Source organism: Schistocerca nitens, chromosome 4, assembly GCF_023898315.1.
Source record: "Schistocerca nitens isolate TAMUIC-IGC-003100 chromosome 4, iqSchNite1.1, whole genome shotgun sequence".
Taxonomy (NCBI): Eukaryota; Metazoa; Arthropoda; class Insecta; order Orthoptera; family Acrididae; genus Schistocerca; species Schistocerca nitens.
Window position 1 is genome coordinate 503,694,906 of NC_064617.1, and position 23,485 is coordinate 503,718,390.

General features: G+C 41.9%; 1 protein-coding gene across 1 annotated transcript in view; it reads left to right on the forward strand.

The window, feature by feature from the left end:
- The window catches only part of LOC126252855 (tRNA N6-adenosine threonylcarbamoyltransferase), a 92,363-nt gene that overhangs the window by 8,212 nt on the left and 60,666 nt on the right, over nt 1-23,485 (forward strand). Inside the window, exons 2-4 of the mRNA XM_049953806.1 lie at nt 2,135-2,356; nt 18,714-18,933; nt 19,084-19,262. Of these exons, the coding sequence (XP_049809763.1) occupies nt 2,135-2,356; nt 18,714-18,933; nt 19,084-19,262 (621 nt within the window). The remainder of the gene's footprint in view (nt 1-2,134; nt 2,357-18,713; nt 18,934-19,083; nt 19,263-23,485) is intronic.

The window sequence follows — 23,485 nt, forward strand, 5'->3', positions numbered from 1 at the left end:
GTACTATATTTCTACTGTTTCACAGGATGTCTTATCACGCTCATCACTAACAAAACTGTAATTTCGCAGTTGCTCGTTGGATGATTAAAGTCTTCATTGATGATTACAGTATGATTGGGGAGGTTACCTACAAGTGAACTGTAGTTTTCTCTGAAGTTTTCAGTTACATCAGGACATGAGTCTGGTGGGTGTTAGAAGGATCTGTTTACTGTTTCATGCCTACTCCTAATACTGAATCTTGCTCAAACAATCTCCCATGCAGCTTCAATTTATATCTCGGTAGATCTGAGTTATTGTCTGCTGTGACAAGTACACCACCTTCATTTCTGATTAGCCCATCCTTTAGATATAGACTTAAATTTTCCCCCGGAATCTCACTGCTATCAATTTCAGGTTTCAACAAGCTTCTTTGCCTAGAATTACGTGAGATTCACTGGTTTTCAAGATCACTTCAAACTCTGGCATTTTGTTGAGAATACTTCAGCAGTTAACTGTTAGGATTTTAATACTCTCATCTGTGGAAGGCATATCGTTCAATCTTATGCTGATTCTTCTGGCTTTGCTACATCTGCTGTTATCTGGATTTGTTGGAGGGTTACCTGATCTACCAAAACCCTTGTGTGCACTCCTCACACATTCAGCCATCTTGAGTAGCAGCCTCTGATGTGTAGTGCACGTGTAACCCATTTAAAGGGACCCAGCAGTTCACAACCCTATGAGCAAGTTTAGGAAGTTGCAGCCTAACTTGTCACAGAACCAGTCCTTCCACTCGACTTAAAACCAAGGGGCCACAATTAGTTCTGAGGAAAATGCTGCAAATTGTGAGCTGCTTTGAAACTGTGTTCACAAGGCTGGTCTTCTCAACCTACTCTGCCAGTCACTGGAATGAGCCAGGTATGACCTTGGCGCCCAGACAACAGGCCTCATTTGTTCCAATATGCGCCACAAAGTTGCACCCTGTTCCCTCAGTGGCTGCCGGAATAGCCCCTTCAAAATATTGAATGAGGCCCCAGGTATACACACTGAGTGCACCTGTGGCCTTTCTTGTCTCTTGCTGCCATTTCCCTAAGGGTACTATAATTCGCCATACGATTGCATATATTAATAACTACAGAATAATTGTATAGGTATTATACTATGCAGATGAAAAGGTGTGCGGTCACTCTTTATTGATCTGTTGGTATACATGGGATTGTAACAATTTAGAATACTACTCCAAGTGGATGTCTGTTCTGTTGTTCAGTTAGTGTCATTGGCTCTTCCACTGTGTGCTGTTGTTGGCAGTTCATTTCTTTAGGTAATAGCCAATCAGCTGATAGTATACAGTAGTCGATAAGAATTGGTAAATCTAATGATTTGTTTTGGCAGAAGATATGAATTGATTACTTTTTTGTTGTTGATCTGGCTATTATGGGGTATAAAAAGTTGGTTACTAGTTTTTGTATGTATTTCTAGGTCATGTATTGTAAGTTTCTTGTAACATGATAGAATTTTTGGGGATATTGTTGTGCGTTGAAGAAGACAGTGAATGTGACTGGACAAAAACTTCCTATGGTAATGAACTGATCTGTTGTGTGTCCCAGTGAACATTTTGAAAACTATGTGGAGCATTTCCGAAATTTTCCAGTATCCAAGGTTGTGGTTATGCATAACCTAAGAATGCAGTTTAAATCTTACGGAATGTGCTCCAATTCCTCCTTGCTTTATTGATGCATTGTAGTGTCGATATCAACAGCACATATAGTAAGATTCTTAAGGAAGCTGAAATGTTTATTCAGACCATAAAAAGATGATTTTTTATGTAGTTGCCTTCCAAGATCAGTTTCAGAGAGTATGCAAGTAAAAAAACAGGCTCATTGTTATGGATGCACATGTGTTAATGAATGTGGGGCTAAAAAGGAAGCAGTTTTATGTCCAGAGTGTTTACTGGATGGGCAACTTGTTTATGTTTTCCAGTTTGTTTTAGGTGTAAAATTATAGAGAGTAGAGACTATACCTGTCCATTAATTTTGTACTCTATATTTGTTAAAAGCACATCGAATCTCATAAGAAGTAGTTGATGCCCTAATTGTATGTTTGATCCAATCTTTTTTTTTTTTTTTTTTTTTTTTTTTTTTTTTTTTTTTTTTTACAGGTTTTATGCCTGGTGAAACAGCGCAGCACCATCGATCCAACATCAAAAGTTTATTAAGAGAAGCTCTGACAGAAAGTGGTGTTAAACCAAATGAGATTGATGTAGTTTGCTACACTAAAGGCCCTGGCATGGGAGCTCCATTGGTTGCAGTTGCAATTGTGGCACGTACAGTGGCTCTTCTGTGGAACAAGCCAATTGTGGCTGTTAATCATTGCATAGGGCGTATCCTTTATTGTTATTTAAAGAGCATATAATGTACATTCGACAAGACAGAACCATTCCCGAAAAATGGCTGAGTCCCATATTGTATACATAAAAAATCTACTCACCAAGCAGTGGCAGAACACACACATAAAAGACGGTTGTAATTGGCAAGGTTTCAGAGCTAGTGGGTCCTTCTTCAGGCAGAAGGAAGAGGGGTGAAAGAAAAGGACTGGGGAGGTCTAAGAAAAGGGGTAGATTTCGGGGAAAGTCACGCAGAGCCGCAGGTTCATTCTCATTCCATACAGTAAGTCTCCCCTGGCCTGCGGTTCTGAGTGACTTTCCCGAAATGCCTTACTGCCATTAGAATGTAATGTAATTAAATGACTCGTGTTCTGCTTCACTATTGTTTTTAATTTATCCCAAATGATACTATCATTACTGAAATGATTCTGTACATATTTTCATCAAGGTTCTGACTAAAGTAAGTGCTGAGCTGTGTTGGGAAGTATCAGAACTGATTTCTCACTGTGTCTGAGGCATAGAGCAGTGACATACCATTACAGAGCTGGACAGTGTCAAGAATCTTGATTTTGAAAGTGCTGAATTAATTAATTTTTTTTTTGAGCTTATTTGCTTGTAGGGCTTTAATATCTGAAGTTGAGTAGCTGTTGCCACAATATTCATTTGATTAAATTCTTCACTAAATTCTATTTCATTTGCTGTACTGAATTATCTTTCAAACTGAGCAGCATAACTATGAGGTTAGTTTTATAGCACAAGATGGCGTATTCCTAATATGGAAGTGCGTGGGTTTCCTAAGACGTGACAGTGACATTAGGATGCACTATCCCACACTAGTAGCTCGATTCAGACTCACAGTTTTAGTAAGTGTCTTAACAATTTTGTCAGTACTGTGAAGCCATCTGTTGAGGATTCTGTTGTGCTGATATTGATTAGACAACATGTCACATTTGTGCGATAGACAAAGCAAGAGAGAAAGCTGAGTCCACACCATCTATTTTTCATAAAGTACAGCTTCGTGTGTGGAATTCATGGGGCCATTTAACATGTGTTATCCCCAAGAAATAAAAATCTAGTGGGCAAATAACCCAGTCCCCCCTTGCTATAAACAACCTCTGGAAATGGTACTCTTCCCATGTAACAGGCATACGTGTGCAGACAATGACTTTGCAGTTCACCAGGAGTCGGACATACAAGATTCAAACAATGGAGTAAATGTGACTCCAAATGGTTTCCAACCAACTCACAAACCAGCAAGTCACATCAAAAGCCACCAGCTACAGTAAAATCAGCATGTTCCAAATATGTTAAGTAGCTAACATTGTCTTCATACCGGAAACATTTGAAACAGTTCAAAGAGAAGAAAGCTGTAACAGAATCAAGGGAGACAGAAACGAAGTCTGATACAAATTTAACTGAGGACAGTGCTTTAGGTGTTCTGCAGCAGTCATTTATCTTGAGACTAACAGAGAGAAATGGGCGCAGTACATGGAATGTTATCACAAAGAATATTAACTTGAAAAAGAGCTTTAATATGCTTTGACTGCATTTCTTTTGCACAATAATTGCAGGAAACGTTGGAGAGATAGTAAGAAAGAATATATTATTATTTTAGGGTCTACTTGTTCTTTTATTTGTCAGTATCTCTAACTGTCTCTTATTAGGACACCATTTCTACTTCAGTTCAGATTGATTAGTTTTGTTCTTTTCTCAGATTTGCTTGTGTTAAGTAGCATCAATTCAGTAATTAAAATCTAAAGTACAATGATTTCATTTAGATTTCCAGTTAACAAACATACAGTTATTCCAAATATAATGATATAAAGTGGAGTAATGTGAGATATAAGTGTCACATCAGGAATGAGGTAATTGGAAGGTCCACCAACCACTGGCATCAATTTCCTGCCTCGTCCTATGTGGCTTGTAGATGGTTAGCCTCTGGAAGTGTGTGTCATCTGCCATGTAACTCTCCCATTTATTCAACACTAGGTCCCACAGATGGTCTAGTGTGCATGGGGCCAGTGTGACCAATGTAAGTTCATGTGATGCTGCAGTTTGGCATCTAAGTTTTCAATGGGACTAAAGTGTGGTGCTTGAAAAGGCCAGTTGATCAGGTTGATGTCAGCCTGCTGTGAAAACCGCAATGAACTTTTCGACTTATGTAAACCGGTGGTGTTCTTGAACTGGGTCACTCCACTGGGACAGCAGATAGTGCATCCTCATACTTCGCACCATAGTATATTTCATTGATGTGTACATACTGATCCATGGTGAGTTGACCATAAGTTCGATGTAGTATCGCTGCCCCATCAAATGACATCAACACCCTGCATGAGAGTCTGATATGGCCAACACAAAAATTTTGCATCCTGTACTGAGAGTCATAATGTGCTTCCTCTGTCCTGTAGACCACAACCAGACCCTCATTCACTGAGCTAAATATTAACATCACATGAAATGAGATGTGGTGCCAGTCATGATCTACATTCAATTCATTGAAGACAAGCCCATAAAATTTGTGGCTACCAGAGAGAGCCTCCTTATTAGCACCCCTGGCAGCCGTAAAGCCAGCATCCGGTAAGCGGCTAAAACAGATTGCTAGCATCCAGGGACATTGGTCTCAATCATGAGTTGGATGGTATTTAAAGATGGACATTCCGTTTAGGTGTCAATTAATTTGTTGTCTTGCTGAAGCTTCGAAACCTTTGCTAAGCCCAATCTTCGAAGCTGGCCACTTAGCCCCATCTCACACCACCAATTTACGCGCTTCTGGATACAGCAAGATTGAACACCGCACCTTACTGCCACCACATATGCACTGAAATTGGTCATTTGGGACAAGTGCCACTATGCTATCTCTTGAGGCTTGCTCATGATGAAACATCCTGGCAGTAAATGACTGACTGTACTCAGACTTCTACTATATTCGTATTACACTTGTGACACATCAACTAACAATAGTGTAAAAAAAGAAAATATGGTATCGAGATGACTTGAACCCTAATCACTGCAGTGGAACCCCAGAGTCTGAAACATTGCCACATGGGTGCCCCACATCTGTACAAACTTGCAGTTATTTGTTTATTCGAGGCTGAAGTAGCTTGGCATTTCAAACAGATAAAAGTAAGAATTATAATGTATATATAAAACAGAATGCAGAAATTTGACACAATTACAGAAAATCAGTAAGATCTATAAGTAAACTTGTTACAATATGAAGGAAAGGAATACATTACTAAAAGTTGTTACACGTTACTGTTGCCAATGTGTGATGCATTACATTGTACCCAACCAAAGGTACCAGAGATTATCAGGACATGCGAACAATTCTGTTTTATCAACTGTGCTATCATTCATTATTATTACATTACTGATTGCTGATCATCCATTTTGCAGTCATTCAGAGCTTTGAAGGAGGAGCTATAAAGAATGTTTCTCAGCTTACTTCAAAGTGATTTCATTATTGTAGATTACCGCCTAACCCCAGCTTTGCGTAGGTAACGCTAAGTATCAATGCCTGGATGACTTGTCTGGCATAGTGGTAACTTTGTTTACGGTACACTGTGTAGAGTTATGATTGAAAATCAGAGAGCAATGTTAGGTAAATGAATATCATCGCTTTCATTTAAATTAAATGTTTTAGTATCACATTCCACTTGCTGGTGTACTGCAGAGCGCCTAAAGGCATGAGCGAAATGCCTGACCACAACACGCTCCAAGTTGTGCAACATATTTGCCATTTTCTTTTTATCTAATTTGAATTATGGTTTTCCATTAGATGAGGAGCTGCGAAGATCAACAAATGTTACAGCAACAAATGTGATGGTAAGTCTTACTCAACACAGTGCTGATGACTGTCAGGAGCACAGCGCATAGCCTCAGCTTCCAGTGTTTCAGTCAGCGTCTGGAGCCACTTCTATGCAAACAGGAAATGATGTTTAGCACTGTTTTTTGAACTTTTTCCATGACGGTGTTATCCGAAACATAAAGACCGAAACAAATAGATATGCTGGTACAAAAATTGCCACAATGAAACGGCGAAATGAAATAAAAGGCAGGTATGCCCCTTTGTGTAACGGGCCCCAGTTGGAAGGAGCACCCCATCGGAGACGCTGGCAGTCATGGGGGATTTCATCGCGATGAGTCACTCATCCTCTCCATCGACGTCGATGAAATGTAAATGTAATGAGGCTACTGATTCGAAGACTCTTCTCACTGCACCGCGGTTCCTTGTGGTATCACATAGCGACTCTCCACCGGCTGTCCCTCGGCAGACACTGACTTGACATCCCTACATCTTTTCCTCCTCATGACTGTCCTCCAATGGAACGTTTGAGGCCTTCGGTCCCACAAAGAGGATTTGCAGCTGCTTCTTGCATCGCAGCATCCCCTTGTACTTTGCCTTTAGGAAATGAAATTGTGGCCTCAAGACTGCTTTGAGCTTCCACATTACTTACCGATTTGTTTTGACCTTCCACTTGAGTTTGGCATCCCATCTCATGGGGCGTCATGCTGCTTATATGGGATGGCCTTCATAATCAACCCATCTCCCTGATTACCCATCTTCAGGCTGTTGCCATTCTTCCTTCCCCACCTTTCTCCCTCTGTACCATTTACGTACCTCAGTCCTTCAGTGTCACCAGGGCTGACTTCCTTCAACTTATTGGTCAGCTATCTCCAGTTTTATTACTCGGTGACTTTAACGCGCATCATCCCCTTTGGGGTTCTCCCAGGACCTGCCAAAGAGGTGCCCTCTTGGCTGACATTCTTAACCAACTCAACCTCTTCTGCCTTAACACTGGTGCATCCACTTTCCTTTCTGACTCCTCGCACACCTATTCCCATTTGAACCTATCCTTTAGCACTGCCCAGCTTGCCCATCGTCTTGAGTGGTCTGTTCTTTCTGACATCTTCCTCTGTTGTGTGGACCAACCTCCAACGGCTCTCTGGAACCAAGATCCATTCCCCCATTTCCGGCCTGACAGTAGGTGCCGCTGTCATCATGGATTCTGTTGCCTTGGGCCGCCATTTTGCGGAAGTTTTGAGCTCTTCCCACTATCACCCTGCCTTTATCCATAGGAAACGATTGGAAGAGGCTCGGGCAATGCCCTTCTTTTCTTCTAATTGTGAGTGCTACAATGCTGCCTTTACTATGGGGGAGCCAGATCTTGCTCTCAGTTCATCCTGGTCCTTCGCCCCAGGGCCAGACACTATCCACATTCAGATGTTGCAGCACCACTCTCTTGCGGGCAAGCAATTTGTGCTTAACACGTACAATCACATCTGTGCTGAGGGCACATTTCCTGAACACTGGCGTGACACCACAGTCATACCCATACCTAATCCCGGTAAGGATAAAAACTAAACTTGTAGCTACTGCCGCATCTCTCTTACCATCTGCGTTTGCAAGGTGATGGAATGTGTGAATTATGGCCGGCTGGTGTGGTGGCTCGAATCTCGCCATTTACTCACGAATGCACAGTGTGGATTTTGAGCGCGGCATTCTGCAGTTGACCATCTCGTTACTTTGTCCACCCATGTCGTGAATAGTTTTCTGCGGCAATCCCAGACTGTGACCGTTTTTCGATTTGTAGAAGGCCTACGACACCTGCTGGAGAACTGGTATACTCCGTACTCTTTACATGTGTGGCTTCTGTGGGTGCCTGGCCTGTTCTTTTCGGGCATTTTTACAAGACCGAGTTTTCATCGTGCATGTGGGTTCTGCTTTGTTGGACACCTTTATTCAGGAAAATGGTGTGCCTCAGGGTTCCATCCTGAGCGTCATCCTCTTTGCTATTGCCATCATGGCCTGTCTCCCACCAGACGTCTCTGGCTCCCTTTTTGTCGATGGTTTTGCCATCTATTGCAGTTCTCCATGGACCTGTCTCACTGAGTGGCGTCTTCAGCACTGTCTTGATCATCTTCACTCCTGGAGCATCGCCAGTGGCTTTCGCTTTTCCACTGATAAAACCGTCTGTATGAATTTCTGGTGGCGCAAATGGTTTCTCCCACCATCTCTACATCTTGGGCCTGTTGCCCTTCCTTTCGTTGACACTACAAAATTCCTGGGGCTCATGCTCAATAGGAAACTCTCTTGGTCCTCCCATGTCTCTTACGTTGTAGCCCGCTGTACACAGTCACTCAATGGCCTATGTGTCTTCAATGGTATTTCTTGGGGTGCCGATTGAACCACCCTCTTCCGTTTGTACTGGGCCCTTGTCCATTCGAAACTTGACTATGGGTGCTTTGTTTATGCATTGCACACCCATCCCTTTAAGCCGTGTCAACACTATCCATCATCGTGGCATCCGTTTGGCGACAGTGCCTTTTACACCAGCCTGGGTGAGAGTCTGTATGCTGAAGCTGCTGAACTACCACTGTCCTATGACTGTCTTTCTCCTCAGTAGATATGCATGCCGTTTGTCTGCAATGCATGGCCACCCTTCCTATGCCTCTGTCTTTGATGATTCCTTCGATTGTCAGTATGGGGCTTGTCCCTCTTCTCTGTTACCTCCTGGAGTCCACTTTCGCCACTTGCTATGGTGGCTTAACTTCACATTGCCTACAAATTTCCCCATGGGTGTGAACCCTTCACCACTTCGGCTGTGTGAAGCGGCCCATGTTAACCGTGGCCTTCATTCGCTTCCTAAGGACACTACTCCAGCCTCAGTCTATCACCTTCAGTTTCACGACCTTCGCATGGAATTTAGCAATAGTACCTTTGTATACACTGATGGCTCTCGGACTGACTGTTGGGTTGGGTGTGCATTCGTCATTGGCACCACTCCTCAGTATTTACAGCTGAGCTTTTTGCCTTGTATCAGGCTGTGGAGTAGATCCGGCGACACAGCCCTCCCAATTGTGTCCTCTGCTCAGACTCACTCAGTGCCCTCCAAAGTCTCTGTGTGCTATACACTGCTCATCCCTTAATGCAGTGGGTACAGGAAATCTGTCACTTGCTTACTCTTGGTGGAGCCAGTGTCATGTTTCTGTGGGTCCCTGGTTATGTCAGTCTGCCAGGAAACGAGACTGCTGCCGCTGCTGCCAAGGCTGCAGTCCTCTTACCTCAGCCCACGAGTACCTCTATTCCCTCCGATGATCTGTGCATTGCCGTCCGTCCGGAGGTGGTGTCCCTTTGGCAACACCAATGATCCTCCCTTCATGGGAATAAGCTTCGGCATATTAAGCCTCTCCCAGCTTGGACGACCTCCTCTCGGACCTCCCGCCGAGAGGAGATTATTTTAACTGGGCTGTGTATTGGCCACTGCCATTTTAACCATTGTCATTTGCTCAGTGGCGCTGCCCCACCACTTTGCACGCATTGCGCCCAAATTTGAACTGTCTGCCACTACCTGCTGGAATGCCTGTTTTTTACTAATTTATGTTCCGTCTTGGGTTTGCCATCTGATTTATCAGCTGTTTTAGCAAAGGAGGCGCGGGCTATTGCCCGCGTTGTACTTTTTATCCACCGAACCATTATGGTGAAGGCCATTTAATTTTTAGTTTTGGATCTCCATTTTTTCATTGTTTTTTATTTAGTGCTTTTTCCATGTGCCTTGTTTAGATGTCTCCTATTCTTTCCATTGGGACTGACATATAGTCGTTTCCCTTGTTTCTGTGTTTGCGTTCTATAGTTTTGACTTGGGTGCATATGACCTCAGTTGTATTTTGCGCCCTAAAACAAAACAAACAAACAACTGTCTACCCACAAAACATCAGGTTACCACCAAAGACGTTCCAGTATGTTCAAAAGATGCTATTACAACACTAATGAAACTGGATATTGAATACAATAGGAACAAGATTGGTATAGATCGTGTGGATCAGGTCTACAGTTACTACCCATTCGCATGAAAAACAATGAAGTGATGGTAAAAACTTTTCTTTAATGTTTTTATAATGTCTGTTGTGAACAGTTTTATTTGGTGCAAGGATGTGAGTAAACAGAAAATCTCTCTTGTGGACTTCATAAAAAAAAGTTTGCTTGAAATTGGTAGCAACAGGAGGAGACTTTCGATCTTTAGAACCAACACAAAGCACTATCCTGGACAGAAATTTTGCTTGTCACCTTCCAGTAAAAGTACCTCCCACAGCCAACGAAGTAAATACTATGCATTATTGCAAAGTTGGCTCTGACAAAGGGAAGAAAGAGACGAGCAAGTGGATAAGAAAAGAAAGCAGACGGTGGTGCAAAGACTGCAACATTGGACTCTGTGTACGTCAGTGCTTTCAGGATTACTACTTGAAAGGGAATTATGTATGAAATATATGTAATCATTTTATGTCATAAAATATTAAATAAAAAACGCCTGTGAACCTAATTCTTTTTATTATAAACACCAGAAATCATGTTGTGAAACGTAAAAGTCTTTTCCGGGTGAAGGTTTCTCAAGTTTTTGGGAATGCTGGTACATCTCTATTGATGCAAGCACATACGAGGGGCATTTGAAAAGTCCGTGCAAAGTCCTAGAGATGGCACCACCAGCATGTATCAAGGTCATGTTTAGTTAGTAGCATCTTTGGAAAGAACGCACACCAAGTTTCAGCCACACTGGTCTATTTTTTGTGTTTGGCATTCGTGTGAATCAAGGAAGTCGAGTGATTGTCAAAAAATGGACGAAAAAGAATTTCGTGTGGTGATTAAACATTACTTTATGGAAGGCAAAACGACTCAGGAGACTAAAGAGAAGCTTGATAAACATTATGGTGTCTCTGCACCTTCGATTAGAACAGTTTATAAGTGGTTTCAAAATTTTCGGAGTGGGCATATGGACACAAGGGATGTTGAATGTTCTGGACGCACTGTGGAGGTTACGACTCCAGGAATCATTGATAAAATCCATGATATGGTAATGGATGACAAAAGAGTTAAGGTGTGTGGGATTGCTAGTGCTGTGGACATCTCAAATGAACGGGTACATAATATTTTGCATAAACGTTTGGACATGAGAAAGAAAGCTATCCGCATGATGGGTTTCGCGATTGCTCATGCTTGACCAAAAACGGAATCGTGTAAAGTGTTGCAAGGATGGTTTGCAGCTGTTCAGGAAGAATCTGCAGGACTTAAAGTGTCGTTCGTCACTGTGGATGAAACTTGAATACATTGCTATACTCCTGAGAACAAACAACAATCGAAACAATAGGCTAGCAAGGGAGAATATGCACCAAAAAAGGTGAAGACCATTCCTTCGGCCGGAAAGGTTATGGTGACTGTCTTTTGGGATTTGCAAGGAATAATCCTCATCGACTGTCTGTAAAAGGATAAATCTATTACAGGTTAATATTATTCATCATTATTGGACCTTTTGAAAACTGAGCTGCAAGAAAAATGCCGCCGATTGGACCACAAAAAAGTCCTTTTCCATCATGACAATGCACCAGCACACACCTCAGCAGTTGTTGTTGCAAAATTAAGGGAAATGGGATTCCAACTCATTTCACATCCCTCCCTATTCTCCAGACTTGGCTCCCTCGGACTACCATTTGTTCCCCAATTTGAAGAAATGGCTGGCGGTACAAAGATTTTATTAAAACAAGGAGGTGATTGTAGCAATTAATAGCTATTTTGCAGACTTGGACAATTCCTATTATTCGGAAGAGATCAACAAATTAGAACAGCGTTGGACTATGTCAGCCGGCCGCGGTGGTCTCGCGGTTCTAGGCGTTCAGTCCGGAACTGCGGGACTGCTACGGTTGCAGGTTCGAATCCTGCCTCGGGCATGGATGTGTGTGATGTCCTTAGGTTAGTTAGGTTTAAGTAGTTCTAAGTTCTAGGGGACTGATGACCACAGATGTTAAGTCCCATAGTACTCAGAGCCATTTGAACCATTTTTTGGACTATGTCGAAAAATAAAAAAATTGTTTACCCCAAGCATGTAAGTTTTTGCATGGACTTTTCAAACGCCCCTCGGATATAAGCTTACATTTTTCCTAATCTATAAAGTATGAAGTTTCAAATGATGCTAGAAATGTGCCTTTGAGGCCCTTGGTTTTTGTACACTTAGTCATTAAAGTTGCTTGAAAATCACCAGTGCACCTGCATAGCTGAGGTGCATGCGTAGCAGTGTGGAATGTGTTAAATGATGGCTCGTATTATTCTGTGGAACGTATCTAAAAAATATAAACAATTAGTTCCTGTCATGTTACGTTATCCACTTCATACAGGAGCCATTCTAGGTGTCATTAGTCAACTTGCCCAGTCACTTTTGTTTGTTGGGGTATGTTAATTAACAGCATTTGCTTTTAATTTCGAACATCATGTGCAGTTGGGGTTGATTCCAGGAGAGGCAGACCTAAACATGTTGCTTAGCGTTTGTTCAGAAGATAGATTTTTTCTTGGCAGAAATTTCCTTTCGTAAGCCTGTCGTTGTGGCTATTGCAGAATGAAAAGTGGAGAAACTGGGCCTAGCCTTTCGTGCTCAACAAGTTGTATGAGCAGCTGCTAATGACCTAGCTGACAGCATCAGCACTTTCTAAATTGACAGGTGACAGTATAGGTCAAGGGCAGTGGGTGATGACACTGTGCTAAGTCATGAGTGCATGGTTATCAGCACCCATACAAACTTCTAATCTTTTCACCATCCAGTCCCACCACTTCCCCAAATGATGAGGACTACACAACAACCCAGTCCCCAGGTGGTTAAAATCCCCAACCCAGCTGGGAATAGAACCCAGGATCCTGTGCTCCAGAGACAATAATGCTAGCCACAAGCTGCGGACTTCACAGAGAAGATACACAGTCTGTATGGGAATTCATCAGACTGATTCATGGAGTGCAGAAAGTATCCAGTCTAACAATAATAATGGGAAATGTTTTTATGGTTTAAAACGCACAGGTACCATCAAATTCAGACAGTTACTGTAGTTCTTAATGACTGCGGAGAAAGTAATATATATAATAGAGGGAAACATTCCACGTAGGAAAAATATATATAAAAAACAAAGATGCTGTAACTTACCAAATGAGAAAGCACTGGTTGATAGACACAATAAAAAACACACACACAAATTTCAAGCTTTCGCAACCCAAGGTTACTTCATCAGGTAAGAGGGAAGGAGAGGGAAAGACGAAAAGATGCGGGTTTTAAGGGAGGGGGTAAGGAGTGATTCTAATCCCGGGAGCGGAAAGACTTACCTTAGGGGGAAGAAAGGGCAGGTATACACTCGCACGCATGCGCGCGCGCGCACACACACACACACACACACACACACACACACACACACACACACACACACACACACACACATATCCATCCGCACATATACAGACACAGGCAGACATATGTAAATGCAAAGAGGTTGGGCAGAGATGTCAGTCGAGGCAGAAGTACAGAGCCAAAGATGTTGAATGACAGGTGAGGTACGAGGGGCGGCAACTTGAAATTAGCAGAGGTTGAGGCCTGGTGGGTAAAGGGAAGAGACAATATATTGAAGGGCAAGTTCCCATCTCCGGAGTTCTGATAGGTTGATGTGAGTGGGAAGTATCCAGATAACCTGGACGGTGTAACACTGTGCCAAGATGTGCTGGCCGTGCACCAAGGCATGTTTAGCCACAGTGTTATCATCATTACCAACAAACACTGTTTGCCTGTGTCCATTCATATGAGTTGGTAAATCACGTGGGTGCTTTCACACGTGGCTCTGCCTTTGATCGTGTACACCTTCCGGCTTACAGGACTGGAATAGGTGGTGGTGGGAGGGTGCATGGGACAGGTTTTACACCGGGGTAGTTACAAGGGTAGGAGCCAGAGGGGAGGGAAGGTGGTTTGAGGATTTCATAGGGATGAACCAAGAGGTTACAAAGGTTAGGTAGACAGTGGAAAGACACTCTTGGTGGAGAGCGGAGGATTTCATGAAGCGTGGATCTCATTTCAGGGCAGGATTTGAGGAAGTCGTATCCCTGGAGAGCCACATTCAGAGTCTGATCCAGTCCCGGAAAGTATCCTGTCACAAGTGGGGCACTTTTGGGGTTCTTCTGTTGGAGGTTCTGGGTTTGAAGGGATGAGGAAGTGGCTCTGGTTATTTGCTTCTGTACCAGGTGGGGAGGGTAGTTGCGGGATGCAAAAGCTGTTTCCAGGTCATTGGCGTAAGGGTTCAGGGATTCGGGACTGGAGCAGATTCATTTGACACGAAGACCTAAGCTGTAGGGAAGGGACCGTTTGATTTGGAATGGGTGGCAGCTGTCATAATGGAGGTGCTGTTGCTTGTTGGTGGGTTTGATGTGGATGGATGTGTGTAGCTGGCCATTGGACAGATGGAGGTCAACGTCGAGGAAAGTGGCATGGGATTTGGAGTAGGACCAGGTGAATCTGATGGAACCAAAGGAGTTGAGGTTGGAGAGAAAATTCTGGAGTTCTTCTTCACTGTGAGTCCAGATCATGAAGATGTCATCAATAAATCTGTACCAAACTTTGGGTTGGCAGGCCTGGGTAACCAAGAAGGCTTCTTCGAAGCGACCCATAAATAGGTTGGCATACGAGGTGGCCATCCTGGTACCCATGGCTGTTCCCTTTAATTGTTGGTATGTCTGGCCTTCAGAAGTTGTGGGTTAGGATGAAGCTGGCTAAGGTAATGAGGAAAGAAGTTTTAGGTAGGGTAGCAGGTGATCGGCATGAAAGGAAGTGCTCCATCGCAGTGAGGCCCTGGACGTGCGGGATATTTGTGTATAAGAAAGTGGCATCAATGGTTACAAGGATGGTTTCTGGGGGTAACAGATTGGGTAAGGATTCCAGGCGTTCGAGAAAGTGGTTGGTGTCTTTGATGAAGGATGGGAGACTGCATGTAATGGGTTGAAGGTGTTGATCTACGTAGGCAGAGATACGTTCTGTGGGGGCTTGGTAACCAGCTACAATGTGGTGGCCGGGATGTTTGGGTTTGTGGATTTTAGGAAGTAGGTAGAAGGTGGGGGTGGGGGGTGTCGGTGGGGTCAGGAGGTTGATGGAGTCAGGTGAAAGGTTTTGTAGGGGGCCTAAGGTTCTAAGCATTTCTTGAAGCTCCGCATGGATATCAGGAATGGGATTACCCTTGGCAAACTTTGTATGTAGTGTTGTCTGAAAGCTGACACAGTGCCTCAACCACATACTCCCAACGATCAAGTAGCACGGTCGTGAATCCATTGTCAGCCGGAAGAATGACGATGGATTGGTCAGTCTTCAGGTCACGGATAGCCTGGGCTTCAGCTGTGGTGATGTTGGGAGTAGGATTAAGGTTTTTTAAGAAGGATTGAGAGGCAAGGCTGGAAGTGAGAAATTCCTGGAAGGTTTGGAGAGGGTGATTTTGAGGAAGAGTAGGTGGGTCCCGCTGTGACGGAGGACAGAACTGTTCCAGGCAGGGTTCAATTTGGATAGTGTCTTGGGGAGTTGGATCATTAGGAGTAGGATTAGGATTATTTTTCTTCTTGGCAAAGTGATATTTCCAGCAGTGACTACGAGTGTAGGACAGTAAATCTTTGACGAGGACTGTTTGATTCAATCTTGGAGTAGGGCTGAAGGTGAGGCCTTTGGATAGGACAGAGGTTTCGGATTGGGGGAGAGGTTTGGAGGAAAGGTTAACTACTGAATTGGGGTGTTGTTGTTCCAGATTGTGTGTGCAATGAGAGGAGGTTGAGGTTTGTTGGAAAGGCTGTGGAGGGTGAGTGAGTTGCCTTTCTGGAGGTGGGAAACCAGGAGATTGGATAGTTTTTTGAGGTGGAGGGTGGCATGCTGTTCTAATTTGCAGTTGGCCTGTAGGAGGATGCTCTGAACAGCCGGCGTGGATGTGGGAGAGGAAAGATTGAGGACTTTGATTAGGGATAGGAGTTGACATGTGTGTTCATTGGCTGAGTTGATGTGTAGGTGAAGGTTTAGGCGGGTGAGGGCTATGGATTGTTCGGTTTGGATCTAGTATAGGGACTGATGGAAAGAAGGGTTACAGCCAGAGATGGGAACTATAAGTGAGAGGCCTTTGGGGGCAATGCCAAATGTCAGACAAGTCTGAGTAAATAAAATAGGGGAGCGTAATCTGGCTAGGGCGAAGGCATGTTTGCGGAGGTAATGTAAATAAAACTTAATGGTGTCGTTGTGGGGAAACCCAAACATCTCGGCTGCCCCATTGTAGCTGGTTACCAAGCCCCCACAGAATGTATCTCTGCCTACATAGATCAACACCTTCAACCCATTACATGCAGTCTCCCATCCTTCATCAAAGACACCAACCACTTTCTCGAATGCCTGGAATCCTTACCCAATCTGTTACCCCCAGAAACCATCCTTGTAACCATTGATGCCACTTCCTTATACACAAATATCCCGCACGTCCAGGGCCTCACTGCGATGGAGCACTTCCTTTCACGCCGATCACCTGCTACCCTACCTAAAACTTCTTTCCTCATTACCTTAGCCAGCTTCATCCTAACCCACAACTTCTGAAGGCCAGACATACCAACAATTAAAGGGAACAGCCATGGGTACCAGGATGGCCCCCTCGTATGCCAACCTATTTATAGGTCGCTTAGAGGAAGCCGCCTTGGTTACCCGGCCCCGCCAACCCAAAGTTTGTTACAGATTTATTGATGACATCTTCATGATCTGGACTCACAGTGAAGAAGAACTCCAGAATTTTCTCTCCAACTTCAACTTCTTTGGTTCCATCAGATTCACCTGGTCCTACTCCAAGTCCCATGCCACTTTTCTCAACGTTGACTTCCATCTGTCCAATGGCCAGCTACACACATCCATCCACATCAAACCCACCAACGAGCAACAGCACCTCCATTATGACAGCTGCCACCCATTCCATATCAAACAGTCCCTTCCCTACAGCTTAGGTCTTTGTGTCAAATGAATCTGCTCCAGTCCTGAATCCCTGAACCATTACACCAATGACCTGAAAACAGCTTTCACATCCCGCAACTACCCTCCCCACCTGGTACAGAAGCAAATAACCAGAGCCACTTCTTCATCCCCTCAAACCCAGAACCTCCCACAGAAGAACCCCAAAAGTGCCCCACTTGTGACAGGATACTTTCCGGGACTGGATCAGACTCTGAATGTGGCTCTCCAGCAGGGATACGACTTCCTCAAATCCTGCCCTGAAATGAGATCCATCGTTCGTGAAATCCTCCGCTCTCCACTAAGAGTGTCTTTCCTCCGTCCACCTAACCTTTGTAACCTCTTGGTTCATCCCTATGAAATCCCCAAACCACCTTCCCTACCATCTGGCTCCTACCCTTGTAACTATCTGGGTGTAAAACCTGTCCCATGCACTTTCCCACCACCACCTACTCCAGCCCTGTAAGCTGGAAGGTGTACACGATCAAAGGCAGAGCCACGTGTGAAAGCACCCATGTGATATACCAACTGACATGCCTACACTGTGAAGCCTTCTATGTGGGAATGACCAGCAACAAACTGTCCATTCGCATGTACGGACACAGGCAGACAGTGTTTGTTGGTAATGAGGATCACACTGTGGCTAAACATGCCTTGGTGCACGGCCAGCACATCTTGGCACAGTGTTGCACCGTCCAGGTTATCTGGATACTTCCCACTCACATCAACCTATCAGAACTCCGGAGATGGGAACTTGCCCTTCAATATATTGCCTCTTCCCTTTACCCACCAGGCCTCAACCTCTGCTAATTTCAAGTTGCCGCCCCTCGTACCTCACCTGTCATTCAACAACATCTTTGGCTCTGTACTTCTGCCTCGACTGACATCTCTGCCCAACCTCTTTGCATTTACATATGTCTGCCTGTGTCTGTATATGTGCGGATGGCTATGTATGTGTGTGCGAGTGTATACCTGTCCTTTCTTCCCCCTAAGGTAAGTCTTTCCGCTCCTGGGATTAGAATGACTCCTTACCCTCTCCCTTAAAACCCACATCCTTCCTTCTTTCCTGATGAAGCAACCTTGGGTTTGGCAGTAAATGACTGCTAGTAAGAGGGCTGCAAGAGCTGTGGTGGAGAAGGGTGTTCTTGCATATGTATGCATTGTTGACTGGTTTTGGGAAAACTTTTGACGTATTGCGTTAGGTTTGCCATTTTAATATGGCCATACTGAGCAGTAATTACCTGGTTGAGAGAAACCAGTAGGGTGGAGTCAATAGTGATATTTAAGTAGGTTAGGTTGGTAGTTAGAATTTTGATGGACTGGTCAGGCACAATGTGTGGTGTGTGTGTGTGTGTGTGTGTGTGTGTGTGTGGGGGGGGTCATGTGCTTCTAGCCACTTAAAGGAAGCAAGCTTCCATTTCTTTATGCATCCCTGTCATTTTTAAAAGAAACATTTTTTTATTTCTCTTGATTTTTGGTCTTCTTTAGAATTGCATGGGTTTTACAGATGGCTGCATGTACTTTTTTATTCCTTAAAAAATATCAAGATATTGAAATGGGGCGCTTGATAACAAAAAGTGAGAATCCAACTGTGCTATATGTCAGTGGTGGAAACACTCAAGTGATAGCATATTCCCGCCGCCGATATCGGATATTTGGAGAAACAATTGATATAGCTGTAGGGAATTGCCTAGATAGGTTTGCACGAGTTTTGAAGCTGTCTAATGATCCAAGTCCTGGCTATAACATAGAACAAATGGCAAAAAAGTAAGAAATTGCTGTAGGTATCCTGAATTCCAAATAATATATTGTGACAATTATATAGTTTACTGCATTACAACATAAAAGTGTGCTGATTTACATTATATTGTAGAATACATAGTAAAGAGAGATTGAAAGTTCCCTTTTCTGTTACAGGGGTAAAAAATTCCTCCAACTGCCCTATGCTGTGAAAGGCATGGATGTTTCATTCTCAGGTCTTCTTTCATTTATTGAGGACAGAGCCAAACATCTTCTGGATAATGGGGAATATTCTCCTGAAGATCTTTGTTTTTCTCTACAGGAAACTGTGTTTGCGATGCTTGTGGAGACCACAGGTATGTAACATAGGGAAATATATGCACAGTAATGTTTCAGATACCTTGTAGTTAGTGTTGTAAAATTCCCGGGAATTTAAAATTGAAGAAATATTCCCAGGGAATATTGCCGGCAATATTCCCAAAATTCATAAAATTCCTGGGAATTTATGATTAATTAGCAATATAGCTCTAAAAACTGTTAATTAATAGGTAAGGGCAGTAAGTATATGGTTAAGTCAAACTCAAAAACTGAAATATGTTTTAAGATAAAATTATAATTAAATAAAATTTCTGAGAATTTATAATTTTAAAAACAAAATCGCTCGAATTAATAGGTCAGTGTGATAATTATGTGATTTTAAAAAACGTCAACACTCTTATATGTTAAAAATATTATTATTTATTAGAAATATCAGAAAAATAACCTGAATGTAAAGTGTTATAAAAATTAAATTAAAACTACTAAAAGGCAAAAGGTTTAATACAGCATTTTTACATATTCAACCTTTTTCTAATTTCCCTAGTCACTGTCTCTCCCACTTTTAATGTCCATTAAATCATCTTGATCCTTCTCTTCTACATTTCCAAATCCAAAAAAATCATCGTCATCGTTACAGTTACTTGACTCGATCTCAACCCCTTCTTCAATCTCGAGGATTTCTTAGTCTTCTTCCTGTCCTCCTGTTTCCTCAGGGTTGGCTTCTGCTTGCTTGCTTGTTTCTTTCTTCTTCTCTTTTTGAGGTGGAGCATTCATGAGCTTCCAGTTGTAAGAAAGAAATTTTAGTTTTACTGCTCGCTCAGAAGAAAGGCAGTGTCTTTTCTAGGAATGCAACCAAGAAAACGTACTAAATGTGTGCTCTGTGGTAGCTGAAGCTACTGGTGTCCTCAATATTCTTATGGCTACATCTGCCAAGTCGCAAGTACCTCTCAACCTGCTCCACCATGACAGAGGCCTGATAATTTTATCCTTATCGTCCATCCCTTCCCAAAGAAACTTTCTTGAGAATAAGCCTTCCTTGTGTCTGTAGTCAGCTAAACTTTCTCTTATGTTTAAGATGTCCAAACTGTATGCTGAGCACAATCACAAACAAAACCTATGATATCTAGTAGTTTCATAGGATCGAGCAAACTTCCCTGCATTTTAGGGTGCAGCATAAATTCTGCGAGATGGATTGGTCCAATGCCAAAATTTTTTCTCTCGATGAACTTCTCCATGACTGTCTTTTCTTCAGATTTTGGCATTGGTGATGTTGGTAAGTTTTCCTACATACTTTTCTCTAGTTCATTTAATTTCCTGACCACTCTATGTATTTGTGGGTCATTTGATTCAATGGATGTGATAAAATCAACAATTGGTTTTAGCAGATTTATTATTTTTTCTATTCTAACCCAAAACCCAGCATCATCTAGTGGTTTCCTTTTGATGGATGGGTCTAGATCAGCCTTTTCATTGATAGCCAATGTTTGGAGGACCCCTTTGTTCCCCATCTGTTCTGCCCAGGTAACTTCAGAGATATTTGATCTTTGAACCTTTTCTCAGAAGAAATTTCACCGAATAAAGCTTTCGATGCGTGACTCTTTTTGATAGTCTTTTCTATAGTTATCACATGTGCAAAGAAACTTTGAACAGTCTGGCATCCTAAGATGTCAGCACACAGTAAATGGAGGAGGTGAGCAATGCAACCTAATGGTACTATATGAGGATACTTTTCTTTCAACAGTGTTAAGGCTGCCTTCATGTTCGGAACATTGTCGGCAATAACCACCAAAATCAGGACCATACTTCTCGATGACAGATCTAATGATCTCTGCCAGGTATTCTGCATTATGTCTCTCAGTTTTAGTCATTTTGGAATCTACAAAAAATGGTCCTGGGTTTGAAATCACAAAATTAATTGTAGACTCGTTCCTGATATTACTCCAACCATCGCATTTAAGATGTAAATTTTTTGTTTCGTGAATTATTTTTGTTATTTCTTCTTTCATTTCTGTATACTGAACCTCAAGATTAAGTTGTAGACATTCAAAATCTTGACGGTAACTTCTGTGCAAGTCTCAATTTTTGGAAAAAATCTATCCACATTGGGTGCTCCACCAAAGACATCGAGGATTCACTTACAAAAACCGCTTTAGCTAAGGACTGGTTCAGCATTTCCTGAAAAAAAAATTGTTGTTATTAATGATAATGAACCATTTAATAAAGGCACAACAAAGAATAAAAACTATTAACTTGTGCCACTTAAGAAGTTTTTATTGCTTTTGAGAAATGGGATAAACATAAAACTACTTTTTATTTTATTACCAGTCCCAAGTAAAAATTATTAAAAAATAATTAATATGTGACACCTACACCTACAGTGTCCAGAATTAAAGTATTTATATTCTACAAAAGACGCACTACACACTACATTGTAAACTCTTCTGAGATTTGAAGGAACAATTGCAACCTAGGCCTACTACTCCTAAAGGCGAAAATAGTTATTTGTCAAAGGAGAAGTGAAGCCATATTCTATTAGCATGACAGTTCAGTCAGGAAAACTAACCTACTTTTGTTAACAAACTTTTGTTTTACCAACTATAACCAACCTACTTTTGTTTTTGTGGTATTTAAATGGTGGGAAATAATTTGGCTAGGAGCTGCCAATATATCTCTTTGATAGATTTAAGGAAAAACACTAGTGTTTCCACTTTGGCTGTTGGTTTGTAATTTGCCTTTTTAATACAATGGAATACATACCACATTCTTACTGTTTAACATCACAAAAACAATTTAGACATACAATATAATAGGCTAAAAAAAAAAAAAAATAAGCCACCCATTTTCATACCAAAGAATAGTAGGCCTTGATGATTTAAACTTACATTTGTTTGGTTATCCATGTGATCCAAAAATGCAGTTATTCCTCTTGATGAATGTGGGCCGTAAATTGGTATAGTTGCAGATCCCAAACTAGAAGAGTGTTCAGATAGGGGACTTGGCCAAGGTGGAAGTGGTGTTGGTGACTTGAAAGGAGATGTAGCTGAACTTAAACCAGCCAAGGTTAATAAAGCTTGACCGTGGGTAGTCTGTCCTACATTTGAATGTGCATCCATTGTCAATTGTTGATTGATATCCTTTATGGTTGGTTTACTGACAGTGATAATAAGTTTCAATCCTGCAGGGCATTTGATACTTTTTTATGTGCTTTTCTATTTTAACGGAATTACCTTGTTTGTATTTTTGAGTACAATACTTACAAACAACACCTTGTTAAAGAAGTCCCAAACTGCCCCTTTTTTCTTGAACGTTTTGCAACAGTGAATGAAAACACAACAATGAACAAAATAGGAAGCAGGCGTACTCAGAGTTATTTGATTCACTTGCCACTTAAATGTTACTTTTTCAGACACTCATCTCACAAAAAGTTCTAATGAAACGGGTTCTTTAACTTGCAAACACAACTATCAACTGAAAAAACTATATAGCTGTCTCTCAGAAGGCTGCAGTGATGCACTTTTCAAGTGGCGGGGAGGGGGGTAATTCCCTCTTTTGTCTTGTAAGAACTAAATTTCCCCACTACAGCTTATTGTAATTAAATTACCCTTAATACCTAAACCATGGTTATGGACAACTTAATTAGCTTTTTTTTATTTTAATACATTTTTATTTGAGCACTCCTACTTTCTATTTTAAATTATAAATAAAATATTTGGATGTTTAGGTTTATATGGACCTGGACTTAACCTCCTTGTTAGAAATAAACACATTTTTTGGTTTTCAGTGTTTTAAATATCAGAGAATTAACCCTAGAATTGCCAAGCGTCAAAATTTACGACTCTTAGGTTTCCTAGAACTGCCAACATTGAAATAATCAACCTTTAGAAAAACCGAGTTTATAATATTAATAAGCCATCTAGTGAGTAACTAAAGTTATTAAAACACACAGGGAAGTTGCTTTATTCACTTTGTTAAGTTTTCTGTCGATGTTAGAGATATTTTAGGCTATAAAGCTTTTTGAAACTTGAGTGAATTTTGTAAACATTAGTAATTGAAAACGGCATTTCAGGGAAAAATTATGCTAATAAACCGGCTGAGATTTACGATTTACTTGAAAATACGAGTTGTTTTATTGACATAGAACATGGTAAAATATTAGTTAAAAATTCTGAAAGTGAAAGTGATAGCGATATTTCGGAAAATAAATTTATAAATCATAATTCATTGCAGGAAATTGAGTCTTTGAATTCTGAAAGTGAATCAC